This window comes from Protopterus annectens, chromosome 4.part0, assembly GCF_019279795.1.
Source record: "Protopterus annectens isolate FY-2018-M chromosome 4.part0, PAN1.0, whole genome shotgun sequence".
NCBI lineage: Eukaryota > Metazoa > Chordata > Ceratodontiformes > Protopteridae > Protopterus > Protopterus annectens.
The window spans coordinates 224,572,927-224,595,996 of NC_056733.1; the positions used below are offsets into that span (position 1 = coordinate 224,572,927).

The 23,070-nt window shown below is 36.3% G+C and overlaps 1 protein-coding gene across 3 annotated transcripts in view; it reads left to right on the plus strand.

Moving 5' to 3' along the window:
* The first annotated feature begins 1,953 nt into the window (after nt 1-1,953).
* GPS1 (G protein pathway suppressor 1) overlaps nt 1,954-23,070 on the plus strand; it is a 2,619,406-nt gene continuing 2,598,289 nt past the window's right edge. The window contains exon 1 of one of the 3 annotated variants that reach the window (XM_044068228.1): nt 1,954-1,972. Coding sequence is in view for 1 of the 3 variants with exons in the window: in XM_044068226.1 (XP_043924161.1) it covers nt 3,157-3,189 (33 nt within the window). In the remaining 2 variants the exon portion in view is untranslated. Of the gene's footprint in view, nt 1,973-2,005; nt 2,108-3,099; nt 3,190-23,070 lie in introns of those variants that run through there. The other 2 variants (XM_044068227.1, XM_044068226.1) reach the window with 2 other exon arrangements.

The following is a 23,070-nucleotide window of genomic DNA, read 5'->3' on the forward strand; positions in this document are numbered from 1 at the left end:
AGAGGCGAGATTGCGTTGGTTTGGACATGTGCTGAGGAGGGATGCTGGGTATATTGGGAAAAGGATGCTAAGGATGGTGCTGCCAGGTAAGAGGAAAAGAGGAAGGCCTAAGATAAGGTTTATGGATGTGGTGAGAGAGGACATGCAGGCGGTTGGTGTGATGCAGAGGACAGGAAGAAATGGAAACAGATGATCCGCTGTGGCGACCCCTAACGGGAACAGCCAAAAGAAGATGATGAAATAATAATAATAATTAGTTATAAACTTAGTTTACTTCAGAAAATGTATATTATTTCACAGTCTCTTATTCTGTCAATGCTTGAAGTTAATAGTATGAATATTTTAAAAGTGTCTCCAATTATGCTTAATTATTTACGGATTTGTCCCAGCTTCATTGAGAGATATGTCCAGAATTATGCCTGAATTCACATTCTGTACTGTGACTGTAGCACAATTCAGTATGATTCACCACTGATAATGTTTGTCTTTTCGGCTTTTCCCGGTTAGGAGTCGCCACAGTGGAACTCCGGTCCGCTAATGATTGGCAGTCGATTTTTATGGTGCCGAGTTGCCAGCCCGACGCCCACCCTTCAACGAAGGTACGCCCATTCACACAAGTCTTTCGGAGGCCACTTGACCGCAGGGAGATAATATTCACACTAAAATCTGTCTGATGAAATGAACCTGTGACCATAAATATGGAACCCTTCTACACACACATATATGTACAGATATATAGGTACACATACTACCTGCATACCTTTTGTTTGCTTCTGTCTGTCTTTCTATATATACAGAAATACATGCAAGTGTGTGTGTGTGCACGCACACAGTGTGCAGATATCTATACCTAACTATATATATATATATATATATAGATATTTGAAATAAAATGAATGTTCACAAGAGTTATGAGCCCATACCTCTCAACTGTACAGATAAGCATATCTTGTGTTTGTTTCTGTCTGTCTTTCTATATATACAGAAATACATGCAAGTTTGTGTATGTGTGTGTGTGTGTGTGTGCACGGTGTGCAGATATCTATACTTAACTCTCTCTCTCTCTCTCTCTATATATATAGATATATATATATATATATATATATATATATATATATATATATATATATATATATATATATATATACACACACATATACATATATAGATATTTGAAATAAAATGAATGTTCACAAGGGTTATGAGCCCATACCTCTTAACTGTACAGATTTTCAGTCAATGTCCAGTTTTTTGTCTCGTATTTTTTGGTCCGCTTTTCAAAAAATTGTGGTTTTCTGACAAATTAGTGACAAATCATTATAGATTGAAGTTAGAAAATAATGACAGACATTTGAGTTTCAGACTGTATACCTTTCAGAAAATTAATTGTAATGCAAAACCTCTTATTCTATCAATTTTTTAAATCTGTAAGAGAAATATTTAAAAATTGTCCCTATTTTTGGGCCTTTGTTCCACTTTTGCTCTAAGATATTGAGAGATATGGTTTTGGCATAAGGAGTCAGAGTTTCAATTCAACACACAAAAATTGACTAAGTTCTTAAAAAATAAAAGAAAGAAAGCGCGGTACTTTTCCGTTAAACCCCTACCACTTGCTGCCGGTCTGGTCTTCGCTAAAAATTGTAAGATGTCTGCTGCACTAATTACATATATACATTACAAAACTTCTCAAAAGTACAGCGTGTAGTTTCTAAGGTTTTAACACAATTGTAATAACCTATGGTATTTCTTTTTACTATGTCAAAGTCACTCACAAACGTCATTTTTGAAAGGGATTGTTTATATATGTATGTTTCATGGGTTAAAATGCATTTTTACAGTCATTGCAGTTAACGACAGGGAAAATCAACAGGCTGTGTACGAATTTGCCCTAGAACTGTTATACAACGGAAACATTTATCTCACCAGTCAAGTAGCCTCTTTTGCATGGACAAGATAAGATGTACGTCAAAAGGTAAATGACATTTGGACGCCAATACTTGTCTATACCGTGGCGGTGTTTGGATTCTACAATACAGACTGAGGTTTAATTCTTCACCGTTTGGACTTCTGGAATTTATACTACAAACTGAAGCCTACAGTAACTTAAGTATGGAGCGATCTGTGCTGCCTGCGTTATCTGTTTATGCACATAATGTCCATGGATCAGAGCCTTATATTTTACATTTTTCTCCTTTTTTGCAATTATTCCAACGTAACTATTGTTTAATTTCTTGTTAAGTGTATTATTATGGCTTACGCATACTTATTTTTTTTTCAACTAAAATACAGCCTACGCTGCTACTGCAGTGTACTTCACCTGAAGCACGTACGCGCCGAGTGGTTGGGGTTTAACGGCAAAGTGCTGAAACGTACCGAAAGCGCTAAATATAACATATGTGTTATTTCTGCCGTCTTCTAGCTATCTAGAGTCTTCTGCGTTCAATTCTGCAACGTACGTGTAACGTGCAGCATGAAATTTGACACTTCATTTTTTACTGTCATTGTGTTTATTTTCTGAAAGTTTATATACACTTAATTACTTTAATATGCAATTCTGCGCTGTACTTTTTTGCAGTTAATTAAAATATGCACAACGTACCCAGGAATGAAAAAAAAATTATGTGTAAGGTATATCTCTTGACCATCCCTGATTTTCAGGGATGTTTCTGATATTGACTCCAATTTTAACTCCATCCCTGTTAAGCCCTCCTAAAATTGGCGACCTTTGGAGAAAAGGTGGTGAGTTACACTTAATATGTAACGACAACAATAAGAGTTATGGACTTATTTTACTTCAGAAATGTATATTAATTCACATTTTCTTATGCTATCAATATCCCAAATTAATAGTACTAATATTTTAACTGTTACTAATTATTCTGGATTTCTCCCTGATTCTGTTGAAATTTGTTCCTGACTTGTTAAGAGGTATGGTGTAAGCATCTTCTTCTCTAGACGGGGGTGGGGGTGGGGGATTGGACATTGTGTTTAAGTATCAATAATGTGGACCTCCAGCCAGTATGTGCCGCTGCAAGAATCTCAGTTGCTTACGGAAGTTTAACGAGAGTTCCTCTTGTGCACTAATGACTTGACCTTTGACCCATATGTATTGCTGACCCGGATGTGGACGTTAGGCGCTCGAGCTGTAGTGAGGAGATGCCGCTACCAGTTCAGGTGTTCAACTTTCAGGTAAATCTTTGTAGAAGATTGTACTGACTATTCTAGTGAGGGGTCACAAGGGACTGTTGATATTTTGTTTTGCTAGTTGGGAGTGGTTGCTAACACTGCAAGAAGTGTTAATTTTGGATTACAGGATGACAGATTAGGTTACCTGAGACTTTAGTTTTGTGGGAAGGCGGCAGTAGTTGGTTTGTGTGCCAGAGTGAGCTCTGTTGTAGTGGAGACAGATTTAACGTGTGCACTGCAGTTGTGTATATTTGAGCATTTGTTGTATTATGTTAGTCTGGTAATGGAGCCAAAGATTAATGGAAGGCTTTGAGCATAAATTTTGTTCATCTTTGATTGCCCATTGAGTAGTCTCATGTTGTCATTTTCACTTTGAAGGCAACGTGGTTGCTTGTGTACTTGAAGTAGGCATACAGAGGTTCCATGTAGTATGTCAAGGGGAGATTTTTTTGGCTGTACGCTTTTGATCTGTTACATGCTGATTCACACCACGTCCCGGTGGTTTTACGGATTTAGAGACCTGAGGTCGTTAGTGTAAGGTAGAACAGTAGACCACATATTAATCTAGAACCAGTTTTTCCTCGTCACCAATGTTATATGTGAAAGTAAACATAATTGTATAAAACATGTCAAGTCTGTTAGTGGACTATTTAAAACTACTATCTGCTTCAATCCCACTGATTTTTAAAGGGTACAGTGTTGTAAACAGTTCTAGCAGTTGATGTGTGACTTCTGATTTAGTGCCCCCTTCCTCTGCGTCAGCAGAAGAAATGCCAAGATTCTGACCTTCCCTTTTATCTGGAATGTCCATGGTGCAGCTTCTCTGCCCAATGGGCTTGCATAATTATTTGTAATTGCTACTGGCTAAAGAGCTGGACTGCAAGGATGGTCTTTTTTTTTTTGCTCACTGTTTTATATACTGATTAAATGATTTCAGTATTTTCTGGAATGTCCATGGTGCAGCTTCTCTGCCCAATGGGCTTGCATAATTATTTGTAATTGCTACTGGCTAAAGAGCTGGACTGCAAGGATGGTCTTTTTTTTTTTTTGCTCACTGTTTTATATACTGATGAAATGATTTCAGTATTTTCTAAGTACAGTACGAATTGATTTATACCTGTAAGTTGTTTAACTTTTTAGAAAGTAACTGTTGTGTTTCCTTTTTGAACTCCATTGGGAAAAAGTATGTCAGTTCATGCTCACAAGATCTAGTTTCAATAGTAACGCAGTTTTTTATTCATATTCTTTAGGCACAGAAGTAGCTTATTTATGTGGCATTGGACTCTGTTTATTCTTTTGTACACCATGTAGTATAGAGCATATCTCTCAACTGTGCAGATTTTCACAGAAAGTCCTTATTTTTGGTCTGTTCCTCATAAAATTAGTGGTTTTCTGCCAAATCATGGAGGATTGAAGTCACTAATTAATGACGTACATTTGAGTTTCAGACTTCATCTCCTTCAGAAAAATGCATTTCAACACAAATTCTGTTATTCAAGCAACTTTCTAATTTTTATAAGAGTAGTATTTAAAGCCTGTTCTTAATTTGGGCCTTTGTTCTCCAGTTATTTTAAGCTTTATCCAGATTTTTTGCTGTAAGAGTTTGAGAGATGGTGTCAAACATGTTATTGAGGGTGACATAGGAGCACCTTCTTGTTAAATAATTGACTTGCTTGGAGTCGCACATTTTACAGAGACTGAGGAGATCAGCCCTCAGAATGCAGGAGAAAGCATAACTCTCTTGCACTGAACTGCTAAAACACATTCTATATTGCTAGTTTCTGGCTGCTTTAATTTTTCCAAGTATTTTGGATTTCTAATACTTTGAGAATGGGCCCCATTCCTAAGTCAGAGTACGAGTAGAGTTCTTAAAACTGGTATTGTTTCAGTCTTTGTGGGTGGCCAGGAGTGCTCTTCAAAGCACCCACAATGTGCCCAGAATTGCTGCGTTTTGTAATTCTTATGGGTTTACATGCATTGGTAGTATATCTAACTACAACTGTAAATTCGTTTGCTCCTACAGCTATTGAACTTGTGTAGATGTTTTTCTGTAAACAATTTTAATATTGTTTCCCCCTAGTTTCTTTAAGGTTAGTGCCATGTGCACACACATTATTGGCTTGGGAAGTGTGTTATGTTTGTCATCCTGAGGCATCACTGTGGAGATTTATTGGTGTATTTTGCAAAGTTTTCATATTGTATAATATATTGCAGATCACATGGTTAACAGTCTCTAGCATTCACTCGTTTTGAATTCATTGTACTAGAAAAGAAGTATGTTTTGGTTGCTCAGAAATTCTGATTGCACATAGATGTGGGGAAGTTCTGACAGTGCTTATGTACCCTCTTAAGTAAGCTGCAGTGCTTTTTTGTGTTAATGCTGTATGTTGGTGGTTTTAGTTTTTTGCTAAAATTAACTTCTTACTCAAGGTATATGTATTTACTTGTATTTATATTTATTTACTTATTTGATATTTGTTTACTGGGATAGTCCGACTGGGCACAGGACTATTTTCAGCGAGGCCTGGTGGGAAAAGCCCCAATAGATACAAGTAACAAAAGACATGGGTTGTAATGTTATTCATTAGTAACTTTCTATGTATACTTTTGTATAAGTAGTACATGAAAGTATTAGAAATGTTTCATGTGTTTTTTATTTGTGTGTGTCTATATATGTCTATATATGTTATTTATTTATATATATATATATATATATATATATATATATATATATATATATAATAGTTTAAATCATTTATATAGATGTGACTGCTACTATTTCTAGTATGCAAAGAACTGTATGTGGTGTAGGTGAGGAGTTTGGGTAACATTAAGTAATTAGTGACCGTAAAAAAAAATGGACAGAGTATCTTGAGAGAGAGAAAGTGAGGTGATACTTGATGAGTCTGTAACTGAAATAAGATAGACATATATCAGGTAGACAGAAAACATCTACAGAGGAAGATAGACAAGTAAGAAAAGCCAGTACAGCTGGATGTTAGCCAGGAGACAGAGAAAAGGGGATGATAGTCAACCAGGAGTTATACAAGAGCAGAGCCAGGAATTAGATGGGAATTTAGAAGTATTTTGAAATGTGAGTGGCAATGGTTAGGAAGTGCTGGGGGTTAAGTTCCAAGTCATGGAGATTTGATTAGAGTAGAGAGCATCTCCAAAGTGATTGTTAGCTTTTGTGACTAGTAATAGAAGTTTGTTAGATCTAAAGTGTCTTCTACTAGATTGAGGCTGAAGTAGATTATGGAGTCCTGGACACTTGTCAGGCTGGTATATTATACCATGGGCCATTATAAGTTGGGTGAATGTTAGGTAATTAGGTAACTCAAGCCAATTTAGTTGGTATAAAGCATCACAGTGATGGGGATCTGTATCGTGAGTTGGTGGCAAATCTGTCAGTCTTATTGTAACAAGTGTCTAGTTTTATTAAACCTATTTTCTTCAGATTGGTTAGGATAGGCATTTGTGGAGTCAGTGAGGTAGGGTTTAATTCTGTAAAGTGAACCTAGTTTGATATGAACTTTTTTATGGTAAGAGCCAAGTGTGTGTCAAATCTCATGTTATTCTCTGTTATAACCCCAAGTAGCTTAGTGTGTGATACAGGTTCAGTCTTGGAATTGTTAGTATATATCTGAAAAGGGGAATGCAGACCTGAAGTTTTGTTACTTGGAAAAAGTCATAAGATTAGTTTTGTTGGGATTTAGAATTAAGAGTCGAGAGCCAAGATTCTACTGCTGTGAAGGAAAGTTGGGTTATTTCTAGGAGTTGAGAGAGTGAGTGGGCAGAACAGATGAGAGTGGCATCATCTGTGTACTGTAGAATTTTGGCAAGGTGAGTGGCAGTGTGGAGCTTGTTGTTGAAAATGCTAAATAGGAGTGGACCCAAGATAGAACCTTGTGGAACACCTAGTGGAATAGGTAACAGAGGATAAATCACATTGCCATTTTACAGCTTGTTGTCTGCCAGGTAGGTAACTATGGAACAATGTGAGGGATGTATAGCTTAAATAAAGAGATAAAAGTTCATTAAGAAGTTTTTGGTGGGAGACTGTATCAAATGCTTTGGACACATCTAGGAATATGGAGGAGACTAGATAATCGTCATTTCTGTACTGGTTGGTGGTGTTTTTGAAGGTCAGAGCTGTAGTGTTACTGTATTATTATTAATAATTTATTTTAAAAAGTTACTGTATTTACAAACTTGTGATATTGCTTTGTAAATTAGCTTTTATTCTGTCAGATGCATGATAAAAAAGTATTTATGTGCTAAACGTTTCATATATAACAGGTACACTGTAGAGCAAAACACCATAGGGTGAAAGATAAACGATTATATTACATTGTTACAAAACAAAACATTTTTTACTCTGTGTACCTCTTCTGGTTTGGGACAGTTGAATCCTTTTTTCCCCCCCCCGTTCTTTAAGTTCACCCTTTTCATGCCTTCTGGAGAAAGTTTTGTTTTATTGCATGTTCACTGCTCAGGTAAATTGTTCTGTGCATCCAGTTTTTAAGGGCTTACTGCTGTTTTAGGTTGACTGTTGTACTCTTAAACACTTCCCATTCTTTCCTCTTGAGCTGTGTAGAATGGTGATGCCCTCCAAGGATGTTATGAATCTATATTTTGTCTTTATCTTTATCCTCATGGTAGCATTGTGTTAACTCCCATAACCCTTCTTCATATTGCTTGTTTTTTATTCCATTTATTACAGTGGTAGTTATTTTATATTATCTGTCTACATGACCTGTAGCACAAAGAAACAACACTCAAGTATAATCCAAAAGTTTATTACTGAAAAAACAGTTGTGTAAAAACAGTTAATTAAGCATTTCCATCAAAACTAACAATAATTAAAATTCTGCTTCTTAAATGAGTTAAATATTTGTAATTAGTTTTATAATTAATTATTGGTAGTGCAATTTTATTTAATATTGTTGAACATGTGATCTTTCAAAACAAGTGTATTTTAAGAACCAGAATTTTAATCATTAGTTATGAGGAAATTTACAAATGGAATGACACTGCTTAACTAAATGTTTTTAAAACTATTTTTTCAGTAATAAAGTTTTGGGTTATACTGTAGTGTTGTTTCTCTGTGCTACAGGTTGTGTAGAGTTAGCTTTTATTTTTCCTGTGGAGTTGCCTTTTTTTTTCCAAGTGGATATGTCTCTCTGTCTGGGTAGAGCAGGGAACGACAATGAGTTAAATGGCCAGGATTGCATTAAAATTATGGGAGCCTTGACCTTGGTATTGCAACAAGTTAGCCAATATTTCGAGGTGAGTGTGCCAAATGATTTAGTGCATTTCATAGATGAAAGGACTGTGCCATCCACTACTGAAAGCCTTGGTTTTCCATTAATAACAGTGTACACCAGCCTGGAGAGATCTGTCATCATGGTCAAAACCAAAGTTTTGATTTAGAATTCTGAAAAACTAGAATTTGATTTTTTTTGTCTCTACGTAACAAGGTGCTGATCATGGAAATAAAGGTAGAACTTGGTTAGCCTTGTAAGGGCCCTAGGGTTATTAGCCTAGTAACTTCCTATGATCATTTAGTAACAAAGGACTGCGGGGCTCTGTTAAAGAACAGTTGGGTGAGTCTGAGAAAAAAATTTTAATGTTTAAAAAGTTACAGCTTGAGAATGGCTACTTGCAAAAGAATTTAGACAATTAAGAATTTAGACAATTTAGTTCCTAAAGGTTTCTGTTTTTCTAGAGGTATCCGAATGGAGTACAAGTAGGAACAACAATGTTTGATAAATCAGGCAGCAACCTGTTAACATGTTGTAGTCAAACACAGTATCCGATTGACTGACCAACTGTCCAAGGGTATAGGCATTCTCAATAATTCTATTACTAAAGGTTTACTTTTTGAACAGGTTAAAAGTAATTATCACAGTGTGTTCCATTCGATAGTAAAAACATGTGGTAATATACTTAAAAGAAAGCTCTCAAAGTTCAGAACAGATACCGAGAGCTAGAGGCTTACCTGAAACCACCCAATCATCGTCATTATAGTGAATATACCCCTCATGATTGGCCAATACTGAGTCAGGACAGTGTTCCATCCACCAATCAAGTGCATGAACTTTCACAAGGGAACAGCCCTTTAGAATTGAGGGGATCAGGGTGTGGAACAGGTGCCAGCAGTCCATAATGGAGGAGTAGCATTACAATAAAAATTATTACAATCAACAGGGAGCCAGACCGAAGAAGACCTATTCAACAGTGAACAAAGTCAGGAAATATTGATTGATAATAGTTCGAGTTACCCAACAGTAGGAAGGACATTTAAGTTGATTAATAATTCTTTTAATGATTTTAAAATATCAGAAAACGTAACCAGTAGGATACACCACGAGAACACTTCTTGTTCAGCAAATCCTTTTAATTCCAAAACGAAAAGTGTACAGATAAATGAGCGCTTCGTGTGCTTCTGGCACGCTTCTTCAGATATAAATTAACTATCCAGCCTTGTTCATTTTATACCAGTCAAGCTTCACAACATTCCTAACAATTAACCAATTTATTCAGTTACACCCAACATTTGATTAATTGGCAAAAACTAACAAGTAGTCACAAAACTTCATCATAGAAATGCATTCAATTCTTATGTTATTTTGTTGTTGTTCATACTTCACATCGAATCACATATTCATATTGTAAACAATTCTTCACTTAAAAACAGTGTTACTAACACCTAAAACAATGATAAGATGATCTAATTAAAATCCAGATTAGTAAAAATCATATTAAAACCATTCGCGGAAAATATCCCTTTCAGTTTGTTTACATTTTGTGCCCTGACAGGTAGATATTAAACCCGCTCCTAATGTTCATGGATCAAAGCATTCTTTTAACACTGATTATGCATACGAACACGGAAAATAATCCATAATGGAGGAGTAGCATTACAATAAAAATTATTACAATCAACAGGGAGCCAGACCGAAGAAGACCTATTCAACAGTGAACAAAGTCAGGAAATATTGATTGATAATAGTTCGAGTTACCCAACAGTAGGAAGGACATTTAAGTTGATTAATAATTCTTTTAATGATTTTAAAATATATAATTTTTCTTCCAAACATATTTAATGTGTGTCCTGCTGATGTATTCTTAAAAGGTTTAAAGTTTGTCCCAGCTAGGAGGGCAACCATAGTTGATTCATTAATGGATTTAAAAATGTTTACACGTCAACTTATCACTGTGGTTTCAAAACACCAGTGCCACTGCTAATGTAAGTGCTCTAAGACTAGAGTTATTTTAACCCACCCTTAACTCATTATCTACAGATGTATGAAAAAGTTTGTGAGATTGCAATTAGAATCTATCACAACCATGTAAAAACAAGTTTTATAGTATAACTAATAATGAAGTAAATGTTTTAAAACATTTGAGTACTGAAGCCTGATAATAGGGGTGAGCTTGTCATAATGGAAGAAAGTGATTGTTTAGATAGAATTAATTTATTGTAGCAGGAGATGAATATACCAAAATATCTCGTGGTGAAATTTATTCTGCTTGTAGTAAAACTGATGAGCAGTTAACTGATATGGTATATCAAGGGCAGATACACAAGAGTGACTTTGATTTTCTGTTTAATGATAAGCCCGTTATTGCTGGGATATGTGGAATCCCAAAAATACACAAGTATTTAGAAAACCCACCTTTAAGACGTATAGTAGATGCTACTTGGTTGAAAACCTTTTACATTCCTAAGTATTTGGATAATTTGTTAAAACCTAGTTTAAATACAGTTACACATCTGCAAAGATTTGAGGGATTTTTTTTTTAAGTAGAGTAATGTAGCATTTTCTTCTGACTGTATTTTTGTGACTATTGATGTGAATAACTTGTACTCTGTAATACCTCTATCAGGGGTTATTATGGTTTGAAGAACAGCTATTTAATTCAAATGCACTGGACACTGATAAAATTAACATTGCAGTTTCTTTAATGCAAGTTTATTAAAAAAATCTATTTTAATCTTGGCTATAAACAAAACAGGTGTAGCAGTGGGGGAGCTTGCGCCACTAGCTTTGCCAGTTTAATAATCACACATTGGGAGAATGCGTATCTATTTAATAGTGGTTTTAACGATTCATGGATTATTTGTGTTTTTTGGATGATATCTTTATATTGGGGAAGGATACCTTAGAAAGATTGAACATCTTTTTGTTATACAAGTAGTACAGTAGATTTTTTTGAACTTTAGTTGGAATTTCGATACAGGTAGGATATGTTATTCAGATACATAAAGATGTTTTATTTCTAATATTTACAGGAAAAGTACTTTTCCAACATGTATTTACATTATGAAAGTTGGCATCCAGTCAGCCAGAGGAAAGCTGTTGTCAAGGGACAAATGATCCGAGTAGTTTGTATGGTTTCCGATTTTGAAACCTTTACTACAGAAATAGAACTTTTGGTCGATATGTTTTTGAAGAGAGGCTACCCACTTAATTTTGTTATGGATATTAAAAATGAAGTTTCTAACAAAAAGGAAAAATGGTATTTATGTGCCAATTTTGAGTACAGAAAGATCTGGAGAAATAGTTGAACAGGGTTATATGTTACAATTTTAATGCAAACATGAGTAGATTATTCATAAACACATGTACGGTGGTAGTAAAACGATAGGAGAGTGTTTGATACGGAACTGGAATATTTTCAGGAGGGACAGCTCCCTTTTTAACAAAATCAGTGAAAAGCTGTCCAGTGTATTCAGGAGGGACAGCTCCTTTAGAAACTGGCTTGAACTGAGTAAATTTAAATAATTACCGTTCGATTAAGTAATGGAAATAAAAAAAACAGGGATGTTTAAATGTGGGTGCTTGGTGCCAGTTTGTGGAGAAAAAAACTGATTCCTTTAGAGACAATGAACGCCATATTAGTAAACCTTTATAGTTGTAATTCTAAACAGGTGGTGTATCTAGCTAGCTGCGAGTCATGCCCAGCTTCCTATATAGGGAAGAGGAGCAGAAAGTTGAGAAATGGAATCTGTGAACATGTTGCTGATATATACTTTATTCAGACATATGCAACTCTTTAATGAACATAAATTTAGTTTTATTATGTTGGAACACGTTAATACTGATCTTGGAGGCTACATAATGAAAGACAATTTAACAAACAGTGAATTGGTGTGGCAAATTAAAAGTAATGTCACAAGTTATCCAGGGTTGAACAATTCAGTTTCCATTAATTTTGTATTGAAATTAAGGTACTAATGTTTGTGGTTTTATTGAGTTAGGTATTTTTAATTATTTGTGTAATTTAATTCTTATTGGTAGTACAGTTTTTATTATTTGATATCACTGAACATGTGATCTTTCAAAACAATGTATTTAAGAAGCAGAATTTTAATTACTGTTAGTTCTGGGGAAGTTCCTTACAAAATGGAACAAAAGTGCTTAACTGTTTTTAATACATTTTAAAAAACTTTTTTTTTTAGTAATAAACTTTTGGATTATACTTGGGAGTTGTTTCTCTGTGCTACAGGTCATGTAGTTAGTTTGCTATTTTTCCTATGGAGTTACTGGTTTGCCCAAGTGGATATGTTTTTGTATCTGGGTACAGAGGTGAACGTCAATGAGTAAAACAGCCAGGATTGCATTAAAATTATGGGAGACCTGAGCCTGTTATTGTGTCAAGTTGGCCAGTATTTTGAGTTGAGTGCACCAAATGGTTTAGCGCATTCCACAGATGGAATGACTGTGCTATCCACTAGTGAAAGCCTTGGTTTTTCCATTAATGCATGCTACACCAGCAGTCATTTTCTAGACCAGAGAGAGCTACCATCATTGTCAAAACCAAAGTTTTGATTTGGAGTTCTGGAACACTAACACACAATTGTTTTCCCCCTCAACATAACAATTCATTTAGTAACAACAGACTGCGGGGCTTTGTTAAACAGTTGAGTGAGTTTGAATAAAAACTTTTAATGTTTAAAAAGTTACAGCTTGATAATGACTACTTACAAAATAATTTAGACAGTAATTTAGTTCTTACAGGTCTGCGTTTCTGGAGGTATCCAAATGGAGTACAAGTGGGAACAGATTTTCATAAGGATGTGATAGAAGTGTTTGATAAAGCAGGCAGCGACCTGTTGTGTGTTATAATCAAACACAATAGCAAACTGATCGATCGACCAACTGTCCAAGGATATAGACATTCTCAATAATTCTATTACTAAATATTTACTTTTTGAACAGGCTAAAAGTGATTATCACAATGTGTTCCATTCTATAGAAAAAAATGTGTGATTAGTATAAAAGCTCTTAACATATTAGTGTTCTCTTAATACCACTTCTATTTTTTTTTTTAACTAATTATGTATTTCACCTTGTTATTATCTGTTATTGCTGTTTAAGAGTCTAACTAATCTATCTTGGCTTTTTCTGTCCTTGTTTCTATTAGAAGTTGACGTAACAGCTTTTCTTCTGTCATTTGTGTACTTTCCGATCATCTTTTTGCATTCCCAGTAATCCTCTGAATACCAATCAATTGTTTCCACCCTATATATTTTCTTCTCTTGATTCTCTGATTCTTTAACATTTTTTTTGCTTACTTTGAATTCTGTCTGGCCTGCCCTTTTTGGCCTGAACTCAAAATTCCTATTCTTTCTGTTACACTGGTCTCCAGCATGTTTCCCATCTGTATCGGGTAATTTTCGCTAGTTGAGGTTTTAATTTTGTCCAAATATCTGTCTTATGAAAATTTTGATTGCCCTTATTCAACATAATCTCCTAACAGTTTGCTAAGACTCCATTTGTAGGTAATAAAGCAACTTTAGTTGCATGGCTTCATATTAATCTTTCAAGTTGGGGCGGACCCCCCCCCCTCAACTCCATGTGTGGACATACCATACTTCCTCACTTTACTTGAAGAGGCTGCCCACCACAGATGTATTTTTGTGATTTTTTTCTCCTTAGCCTTTTTTGATCATATTTCTCTGGTTTGTTTATAAAAGGCTGTCCTAGGTATATCATTAATCACAATATAAACATCTTCACTACTTGTGCTCTTTGATCAATGTCTATCTTTGTAGTTTCCCACTATTTAGTCATCCGCCTGTTCTTGCCACACTTTGTCTTCCAAGTTTTTTTGGGGGAATCTCCTGATTTTTCCCAAATATTTCCTCTTGAAGTGACCCCAAAGACTGAGAAAGTCCTGGACTAGCTGTTACGTTGAGGGATAATTTAACATATATTGTCTTGTGTTCAATAACTTTGTCTCCTGCTGTATGTTAAATTTGTCTTTAATATTTCAAATACATTTTATTAAATCCTCCCTGTGGTCTGTTTAAGCAAATTAAGACATTTGCAAACATCAGTAGTTTTTATTCCTTGCTTTTCTCATACCCTCCCTTAATTTGATTCTTAGTTTTTGAGTGAATTGCAAGTAATAATGGGGAAATAGACATCTTTGTCTTATGCCCCTCTTATAATTCCTCTCTACCATTTACTTTTAATTCTTGCTTTAGATTCTTTGTACATGTCTATGTGAACCCCATGATCCAAAAATAATTCTAGTGGACCCTATCAAATGCCTTTTCTCCATCCAGCCCCATCATCACCAGTGTTGTTCACCTATCCTCTGTGTATTGATGCATCCTGTTCAGCAACAGAATGTTACCGAATGATTGTCTTCCGTTAACAGTCACATTGATCTTGTCTTATTACTCTTGGCAATATCTTGGCTATTCTATTATTGAAGCAAAAATTAAATCATGATTTAGGACCACTGCTGGTCTGTAGGATACTGGGTTGGGTAGGTCTTACCCTTCCTTTGGTATAACAGAGCTTACTGCCTTTCTCAAGAATTCTCGTATTTCTTTCTTTCTTTCTTTCTTTCTTTCTTGATATTGTAAATTAACTGTAGCTGTTGCTCAATTGTTTCCAGACTTCCCTCTTTCAATAAGGCCAGTTGGATTCTGTCCCAACCTGGTGATTTTTTTTTTCCCTCTTATCTTGATGTTTGGGGGGAGCTGATTCACCTCCATTTCTCTTTCCCCTTAACTTTTGCTGCATGCACGTGGAACTTTGTATATTCCTTCTGTACACACTTTCTTCTTCATTTTGACATTCACTTATTTAACTTCTTCAGTTATTTGCTATGTTTGGACGAGTCACTGTTTTTATATTGGAGCGAGCACGCCAAGCACAACCTTTTCACATGGTGGTGTACTTTGGGTCTACCTTTGGAGTTTTAAGTAGTTTCTTCTATTTTCTCCTTATATTCTTGCTTAGATTTTTATTCCCTTAACTTGTGCTGTTTCTTTAAGCCCCTCCCCAGTTGAACTATGTTTGAACTGTCTTCCCTGATAATGCTGCTTTCCCTCCATATAGAGGATGTTCTTAACTCTCCCCATGCATTGAAAACCATTGGCCCTTTATTTTGTATTTGGTCTGTTCTCCCCAGCCCATATTTCTCAGTTGCTTGTTTGCTGTTCTTTAACAATAGCTACTTGTCTTCATTCTCCCATTCTGGTCTCAAAAAGTTCCCCTAGCTTAAGTTAGTCTGCCTTCTGTGGCCCTGTAATTTGGTTTGTTTGCCAATTTTCCTTTCTCTCATGGTGAACCATATAGTTGTAGGTTCATTGGCCAGTGGTATTTTGGTATCTACCAGCTGAATCCTTTCAATCTTCTCTTCTTTGCTTTTTATTTTTTCCTCTTAATTCTGGCGCCCCTGCACTGTAGCTGGCAATAATTGCTTGGTAACCATACGCATTTTCTTCAGTTTCCCTTTATGGTATTGTTGTCCAGGTGGGGTTACTGCACGAGGATAGGAATGGGTTTGAAACCTGTGGGAAGGAGATGTACCTTTTCCCAAAGTTCTGCTTCCTGTAGGGAGCTGCTACGTCATAGGTTCATAGGCAAGTACTAGGCTAACTGCTGTTATGGACCATTTTTAATACTAGAAAAGTTTCCCTTTTAAAGGTAGGAGTCAAGCTGTGTACTTTGTGATTGATATAATGGCTAAAGTATTTACCTTGTAATCTCCTTTCTGTGAGGGAGTGGGAAATAATATAGGTCATTTTCAGTGTCCTGTTGCTATATATAACTCGAACATGCAGAGTGAATGCTTTTCTTCTTTGGGGGGGCATGAATGGGAATAGTGTGGGAGTGTGTCATGCTTTCTTGATGAAGCTCAACTTGCATGGTTTGTAGTATGTCTCTCTGCTGGGAAAATTCTTGCACTTCAGTGTGTATTGGTCACATGTTCCTCACTTCTCCCCTGTATATGTTGTTCTCCCAGTCAGCCCCACCTGGTACCAGAGTCAGTAACTGAACTCTTTCTGCCTGGATCATTGTCATGGCTTCGCCTCTCTATACAAACTGAGACAACAGCCTTCCTTTTGACTTCTTGCCCTGAGTTAATTCCTTATTCTGGTTCCTCCATGTATTTAATTTTCTCTGTTTGGTTGTATGAATATGCTGGTTTGCTTTTGGAAGAGTAAAGTCTTCGTCATGATAACTTTACTTTTTGTGTCGCTGCAGCTTATTCTTTTCACTATGCCGAGTTTGAGCTTCTCGTGATTTCAGACCTCTAAGCTTCCTCTCCAGTTTGGGTGTCATGTTGCTAACTTGTAGTGGTTTTCTATGTTCTTTCGTTCTTTCTTTATTTTATTTAATTAATTACAGTTTGATGACCAAGATATCCACTGGGCCTGGTAGGGGATCTAAACATATTAAAAGTACAGGCATTTCAGATGGAAAAAAAAACATGTAAGTAAAACATTTATGTACAGATAGCTTTTCCATAACAAAAAAAAAAAAAGTTAGAAACATGAGGAGAATCTCATGGCTTGAATGTGAGCCATTGATTTGTTTAGTGGTCCTATATCTTGGTGTAGAAAGTTGATATGTTATGGCCATGTAGCTTGCATATAGGAGAAGCAGATGTAATTTGCTTCTTTTTTGGTTTAGTAGCTTAATATAAATTTTAAGGTTATTATTGGTAGCATGTCAGTTTTCTTGAAGTGACCACTAGTGAATGTTTCATTTAACTCTGTAGAATGGGATATTCATGATGATGTCCTGGTTGAAGTGAGTGGTTAATTTGTGTTGGTTTCACAGTTTGCTGTGAAAACTGTATTAATGATGGCACTCTTTGGGTGAGAGATTATGTATTAATTTCAGTACCCAACTATCTCACATGTTGAATTTGGGAATAGTGCACGTTTTGTTTCTAGAAGCTGTATTGAAAGGCAGGTGATAATGGCTCTCTAACTTGGACTGTAAAGTAGCAAGTATGTAGCACCTTCTAGGTTGGACAGTATCGTCATATTCTTACTTTTGAATTTGAAAGACTTGAGTTGAAATAATGGTTGTTGTTTCCTTAATTACTGGTGCCTAGCTAAGGATATAACGGTTGGTGGTCAGGTAACTAGGACGTTGTCATATTTTTTAAGTTTAAATAAAAATAAAATACAGTAACTTTTTTTGTGGCTCACGGAGTTGAGTGGAAATGTGGAGCATTTTGTCATCTCATCCATTCTAGGCAAAATGGTGGAGGCTTTTGCTGGTGATCTTGGGGCCCCACTGATGATGAGAGGGTGGTGCTACAGCGGAACAGCAGATTGTTTGTTTTTAGTTAGCCAACTCTAATCCCTCTCCCCATAGTAAACACTTTTATTCAGTGATGCACAGGATATCATTGAACCCTTCCTAGATAGGATTCCTTTCCCTTTTGATCTCTCAAAATCTCTCTGGGAAGCTGGCAGATTTGTGCCATACCGAAATGCCAAGATCTCCTGTCTTCCTCTCTCTCTCCAAGGCAACTTACACTTGTAATCATTCTTCCACATAGGAATCTGTTCTGAAAATGGTAAATCAGACTGGTAGTAGAGAGAGATGGTAAAGTCTGGGACAGAGTATGGCTCTGGGACGAGACAAAAGGTTTGTGGCAGGGTGAGTGAGTTAGGTTATGAAGTTGGATGGTGTCTCCCTCCCTTCCCTCACTTGTTAATAAGTCGTTAGCTAGTATGTGGCTTGTTTATGTTTGAAGTAAGCACTGACAGCTGGCTAGGGCAGCTGGTGTCTGCACTCACCCCATGAAAAATTGTAGTCATTTTCTGATGATTGTGGTAGCAAGAAGATACTCTGATCTTCGGGGATGTTTTTCTCTGTATGAAATACATGAATAAGTAAACTTACAAGACACCAGATAAGCTTTTTGTGTGTTTACTACCACATATTGTCTACAGCAGCCACCTGTTTAAAAAAAAAAAAAAACGGCAAAAAAATTTTGCAGTCAGCAGTGCAGGAGAGCGGGTATGATTTTAGGTCATTGAACTGTGCAGGTTATGTTTTGTGTGGGAGATGGGGAGGCAGGTTGTTTGAGAAAGCATGTTAATAGTTAGACTACATAGAAATGTATTGTTTTCTGTGGCTTATGAAAAGGAAGTGCCAGGTTGAGATGAGCAAGTTGAAATACATTACTGCTGGACCAAGTTAATTCTTTCACTTTATTACTTTCAAACCTTTGAGGTGTACACAGAAAGCGATTATTTTGTGTACATCTGAAATCAACTAAGCGCATTCTATAGCAGAGAGTCTGTAACATGTTTGAGAAATTTTGCTAGAAAATTTTAAAATAGTTCTGCTGTATAGCTTGTTAGCACCTGAAATTCTCCTTAGCTGTTTTTTTGTTCTTCTTCCCCCATTCATTTCACAGTAAACTGTACATGTAACATTTATATTACATCTTGCAGAAAATCTTAGTATGTATCATCTGCAAGTTCTTATGAAGTTAGAAATTAAAATTCTTAGAAGGCCAATGTGTTAATAATTTTGTTTTTAAATATTCTTGCAAAACTGCAGAGTTTACTAGTTTGGGCAGACACGTTAACATCTGTTAGATCATGTAGTGTGTTTTAGAAGAGCATCTAGAACTAATGTATAGAGACTGATATTTTATATTTAGAGGCAACTTCCAGGTCAGGATGGTCATCACACCTCTCATCTAAGTTCAAGAAATCTGGACAAATCCATAAATAATGGGGAGACAAGTCCAAAAATAGGGACAATTTTTTAAGTATTGTTCTTAAAAACATAGAAAATTGATAGAATAACCGGTGTTGCAGTAGCATGAATTTTCTTGAGTATGAAGTTTGAAACTATAATGTCTCATTTTCTGACTTAAATCCTCAATGAGTTGCCACTGATTAGCCAGAAAGTACACAATTTTATGAGACCAGAATATGAGACAAAAATCTGGACATTCTGCAAAAATCTGGACAGTTGAGAGGTATGATGGTCATTAGAAACTGGACTGCAATATTTACAAGATATTTATTTAAAGTCAAAGCATTTTTTTCCCAAACTAAATCATGCAGAGGCTGTAGGTTCACAGAAGCTTAATTTCTCATGACTGGATGCTGATCAATGTGAATGTATGTGTATACATTGTGTGTATGTATACATGCATGTGTGTGTTTTTTAAAGGAAGTATATGACTGTCTGCTAGTCAACAGTGGCATATATGCAGAAATGAGAACTATAGTTCATACGATAAAGGCTTTATTTTAGTGTTGCTGACTGTATTCCCATTCTTTAGCACTTGGTCCTTGTTTACTAGTTTGTTTTGAGTGCTTTTGTGCTACTGCATTGATTTGTGGTTGTGTAGCCATTGTTCACATAAGCAATACTTTCAGAACTCAGTTATTGATACTAGGAATACAAAACGGAAGATTTTAAACTTCCATTCCCTTCAAAAACCTACACATTTCTAGGCAAGTTTTTTTATAACCCTAGAAAAGCTTGATTTGCCATACTGGGTATCGTACAGCTTCAAAAAAGTGTTGGTACAGACATACCACTTAAGTGAAGGTATTGTTGTGGTAACTTGATCCCAGTTACATTTTTAGGGCATCCTCCATGCAGCACACATTTATGTTGACACTCAAAGCAACTTCTGGCACAACTTCCTGTAAGTGAAGGCTAGACATTCATGCAGTAAAAATCCAGTAAAGACGGACTGAGCAGTTTTAATAAACTAGTGAGGCCAACTTAATGAGATATAGCTTGGTGAATGTGCCTCAAATATATTCATTTTATTCAGACAGAATAATTTTCATTAACTATTATGCATGTGGCATTTTATAGACCAATTCTAGAAACTTTAATTTTGAGACACTGAATCTGGGCATCCCCTCTTTAAACCTTTGATGTTGGCTGCAACAGTGGGGTCCACAGCTAATGCAAATAGGGCCACCCATTGGTGTCCTTGTCTTAACTCTATTAGACAGTTACTTGTTAATTTTGATTGTATATGCACATATTTGTCTATTGTATCTTATTTAGTCTGGAAGTATATGAAATTTTCATTAACTGAATCAAATGCCTATAGGCATACTTGTAAGTTAGCTCATATTTTTCAGCAGAAATTAGTACATGCTTTAGAAGATTAAAATGTAATTTACACTGGACAGTACCCATATTTAAGAGAAGTAAGACATCATTTTAACTTAAACGGGGAATACGAAATTCCTGTTTAGTGAACAAGTTGGAGATTGATCTGAAGTGGTTCAGAGAATTTGGTAAGTACACACATTCTGGAATTCCCTGTTTGATATCTTAACTTCTTAACTACATGTACTATTTCAGTTAAGATGTGAGTAAGTATATATGTAAATTCTCTTATTTTTGTTACTAATGGTTATCCCAGTTTTGGCACTAGTTTCCTTGATTTGGTCTGGTCTGCCTCTGTGTGTTCAGTTTGGACTTTGAAAGAGACTGGTATCGGACTAGTATCCGACAGGTATTTTCGTATTAACGCAACCAGGTTGGCGTACCGGAATTGGTAATTTACATACACTCTTGCCACCAAAATCGGGAACAAAGCCAAAAATAATCAGAGACAAAGACCCTGAGTCAGGGACACTTTAAATACTGGCACTACCAACTTCCTAAGTTGATGGAATAGAAAGTATATTGAGTAAAGATATATTTTCTGAAATGAAAGTTGACTTGAACTGTGATGAATCTCATTATCTGTTGACTGTAAACCACTATTTTTTTTCTCAAAATGCTATCCACTTTAGAAGGAAGGGGACAGAGCAGCATTTGAGCCAAAAGAAGAAACTTCCTTGAAATTTGGGTACATTTGAGAAGTAGCGAGAAGTGTCTTAACAGCTGTTATGGCAGTTTCTTCATGAAAGGATTTTCAAAGCTGTGAAACTTCACATTCCTACACTATTTTCTGTTATGGGAGCACATATGCATTACAAATAATTACAGTGAAATGTCTGCTCCTAACTCGCTTATGTGTTCAAGACATGTAAATGCAGCTGTCAAAGTGAATACCTGTCCCTTTCATTGGGAACTTCTTGAAATCCATGCATCCAACACATAGCACGTTGGTGACGAGCGGAGAATTAACCGTAACTGTCTGTCAGTTGATCTCAAAACTGTTTGCCAAGAGATACTACTTGAGCTTTGCTACCACTTATTTCACGGAATTTCTTTATATCTATTTCTCAAACACACAAAATTGGTTATTGATCGGAGACCTGATCATAACTCACTGTTCCACCAAATGTATTTGCAACAATTAGTGGGAACTGTATATACCAAAATACGCTAACCTGGTTGGGTTAACATGCAAGTACCATCAGACACTGTCTTATGGACCAGACCAAGGTCACCTGTAAGAAATGCAATGTGATGGACATTTTTAAACATTTAGAATAGTTCGTTTTCCATTTGTATAATTCCTAGTAAGGAGCTGTTTCATTCTTCCAAGCTCTGCTCAGGCTCACTCAACTCCCCTACCCCCAAATTTTCTCCACCCCTCTCGCCCTAAAATTTTACTTTATCCATCTTCTTAAAGCCCACCTACAACTCCTTAACCATCCAATCCACAATCACTCCCTGCTACTTAACCACACCCCCATACCTATAGACCATACTCTGCCACCCAACCAGCTTTGCCACACTCCTTCATCCTCTCCCTCACCCACTTCTAACTTCAGCTATCTGTTGCTGTTCTCAGCACATTGAAGTCAATCTCCTGCATTCCCTTTCCACCCCAGGTAATTCCCACCACTCATTCTCTTACCTTTCTTAGTACCAACCCTCACAACAAAGCTTCCCCACTCTTAAAGCCACAGTCTTCCTCAAAATGTTTCTCATTTTCCTAATTACTTCACTACTACTTCTATCCTTAACTACATAACATACAAACCTATCATACTTAAAACAAACACCCACACTCACACATACGCTAAGTAGTAATGAAACAATCCACTCATTCTCAGTTAGTTCTTCATTGTAAAACTTCTGTTACACATACCTCCTTTAAAAATCAAAATATTCCCTTACGCCTCACTCCCTCCAAAACCCAAGCCACAATACCACATATATTGCCCATTCTCTTTTCGACCTACCCTACATGCTAAACCTCTTCTACTCACTGGAGACATTCACCCCAATCATGGTCCTCACACCTTTCCACTCTGCTACAACCACCCCTCACCCCCTATCTGCCCCCCCACCCTATTCCCCTTTCTCCTCCCTCCCATCTCCAAAAACATCCTCTCTGTGAACATACAAAGCATACTTAACAAAACCTCAGACTTCCAATCTTGGCTAGCCCACCACACACTAGATATCTTAACCACATCAGAAACCTGGCTAAAACCACATCTCAAATAATGAAATCCTACCACTTGGATATAACCTCTTTTTTGTTTGGATAGAATGCCAGAAAAAAGGAGGAGGCACTGCTATACCCTAATCAATTTAACTCCTCCCCATTACCTACTCCACTTCCAGACTTTCACCCTGCAGAACTGTTAACACTAAACTGTTACTTAAACACCCATAAAGAAATTGCAGTTACTGCCATTTATATACCACAAGA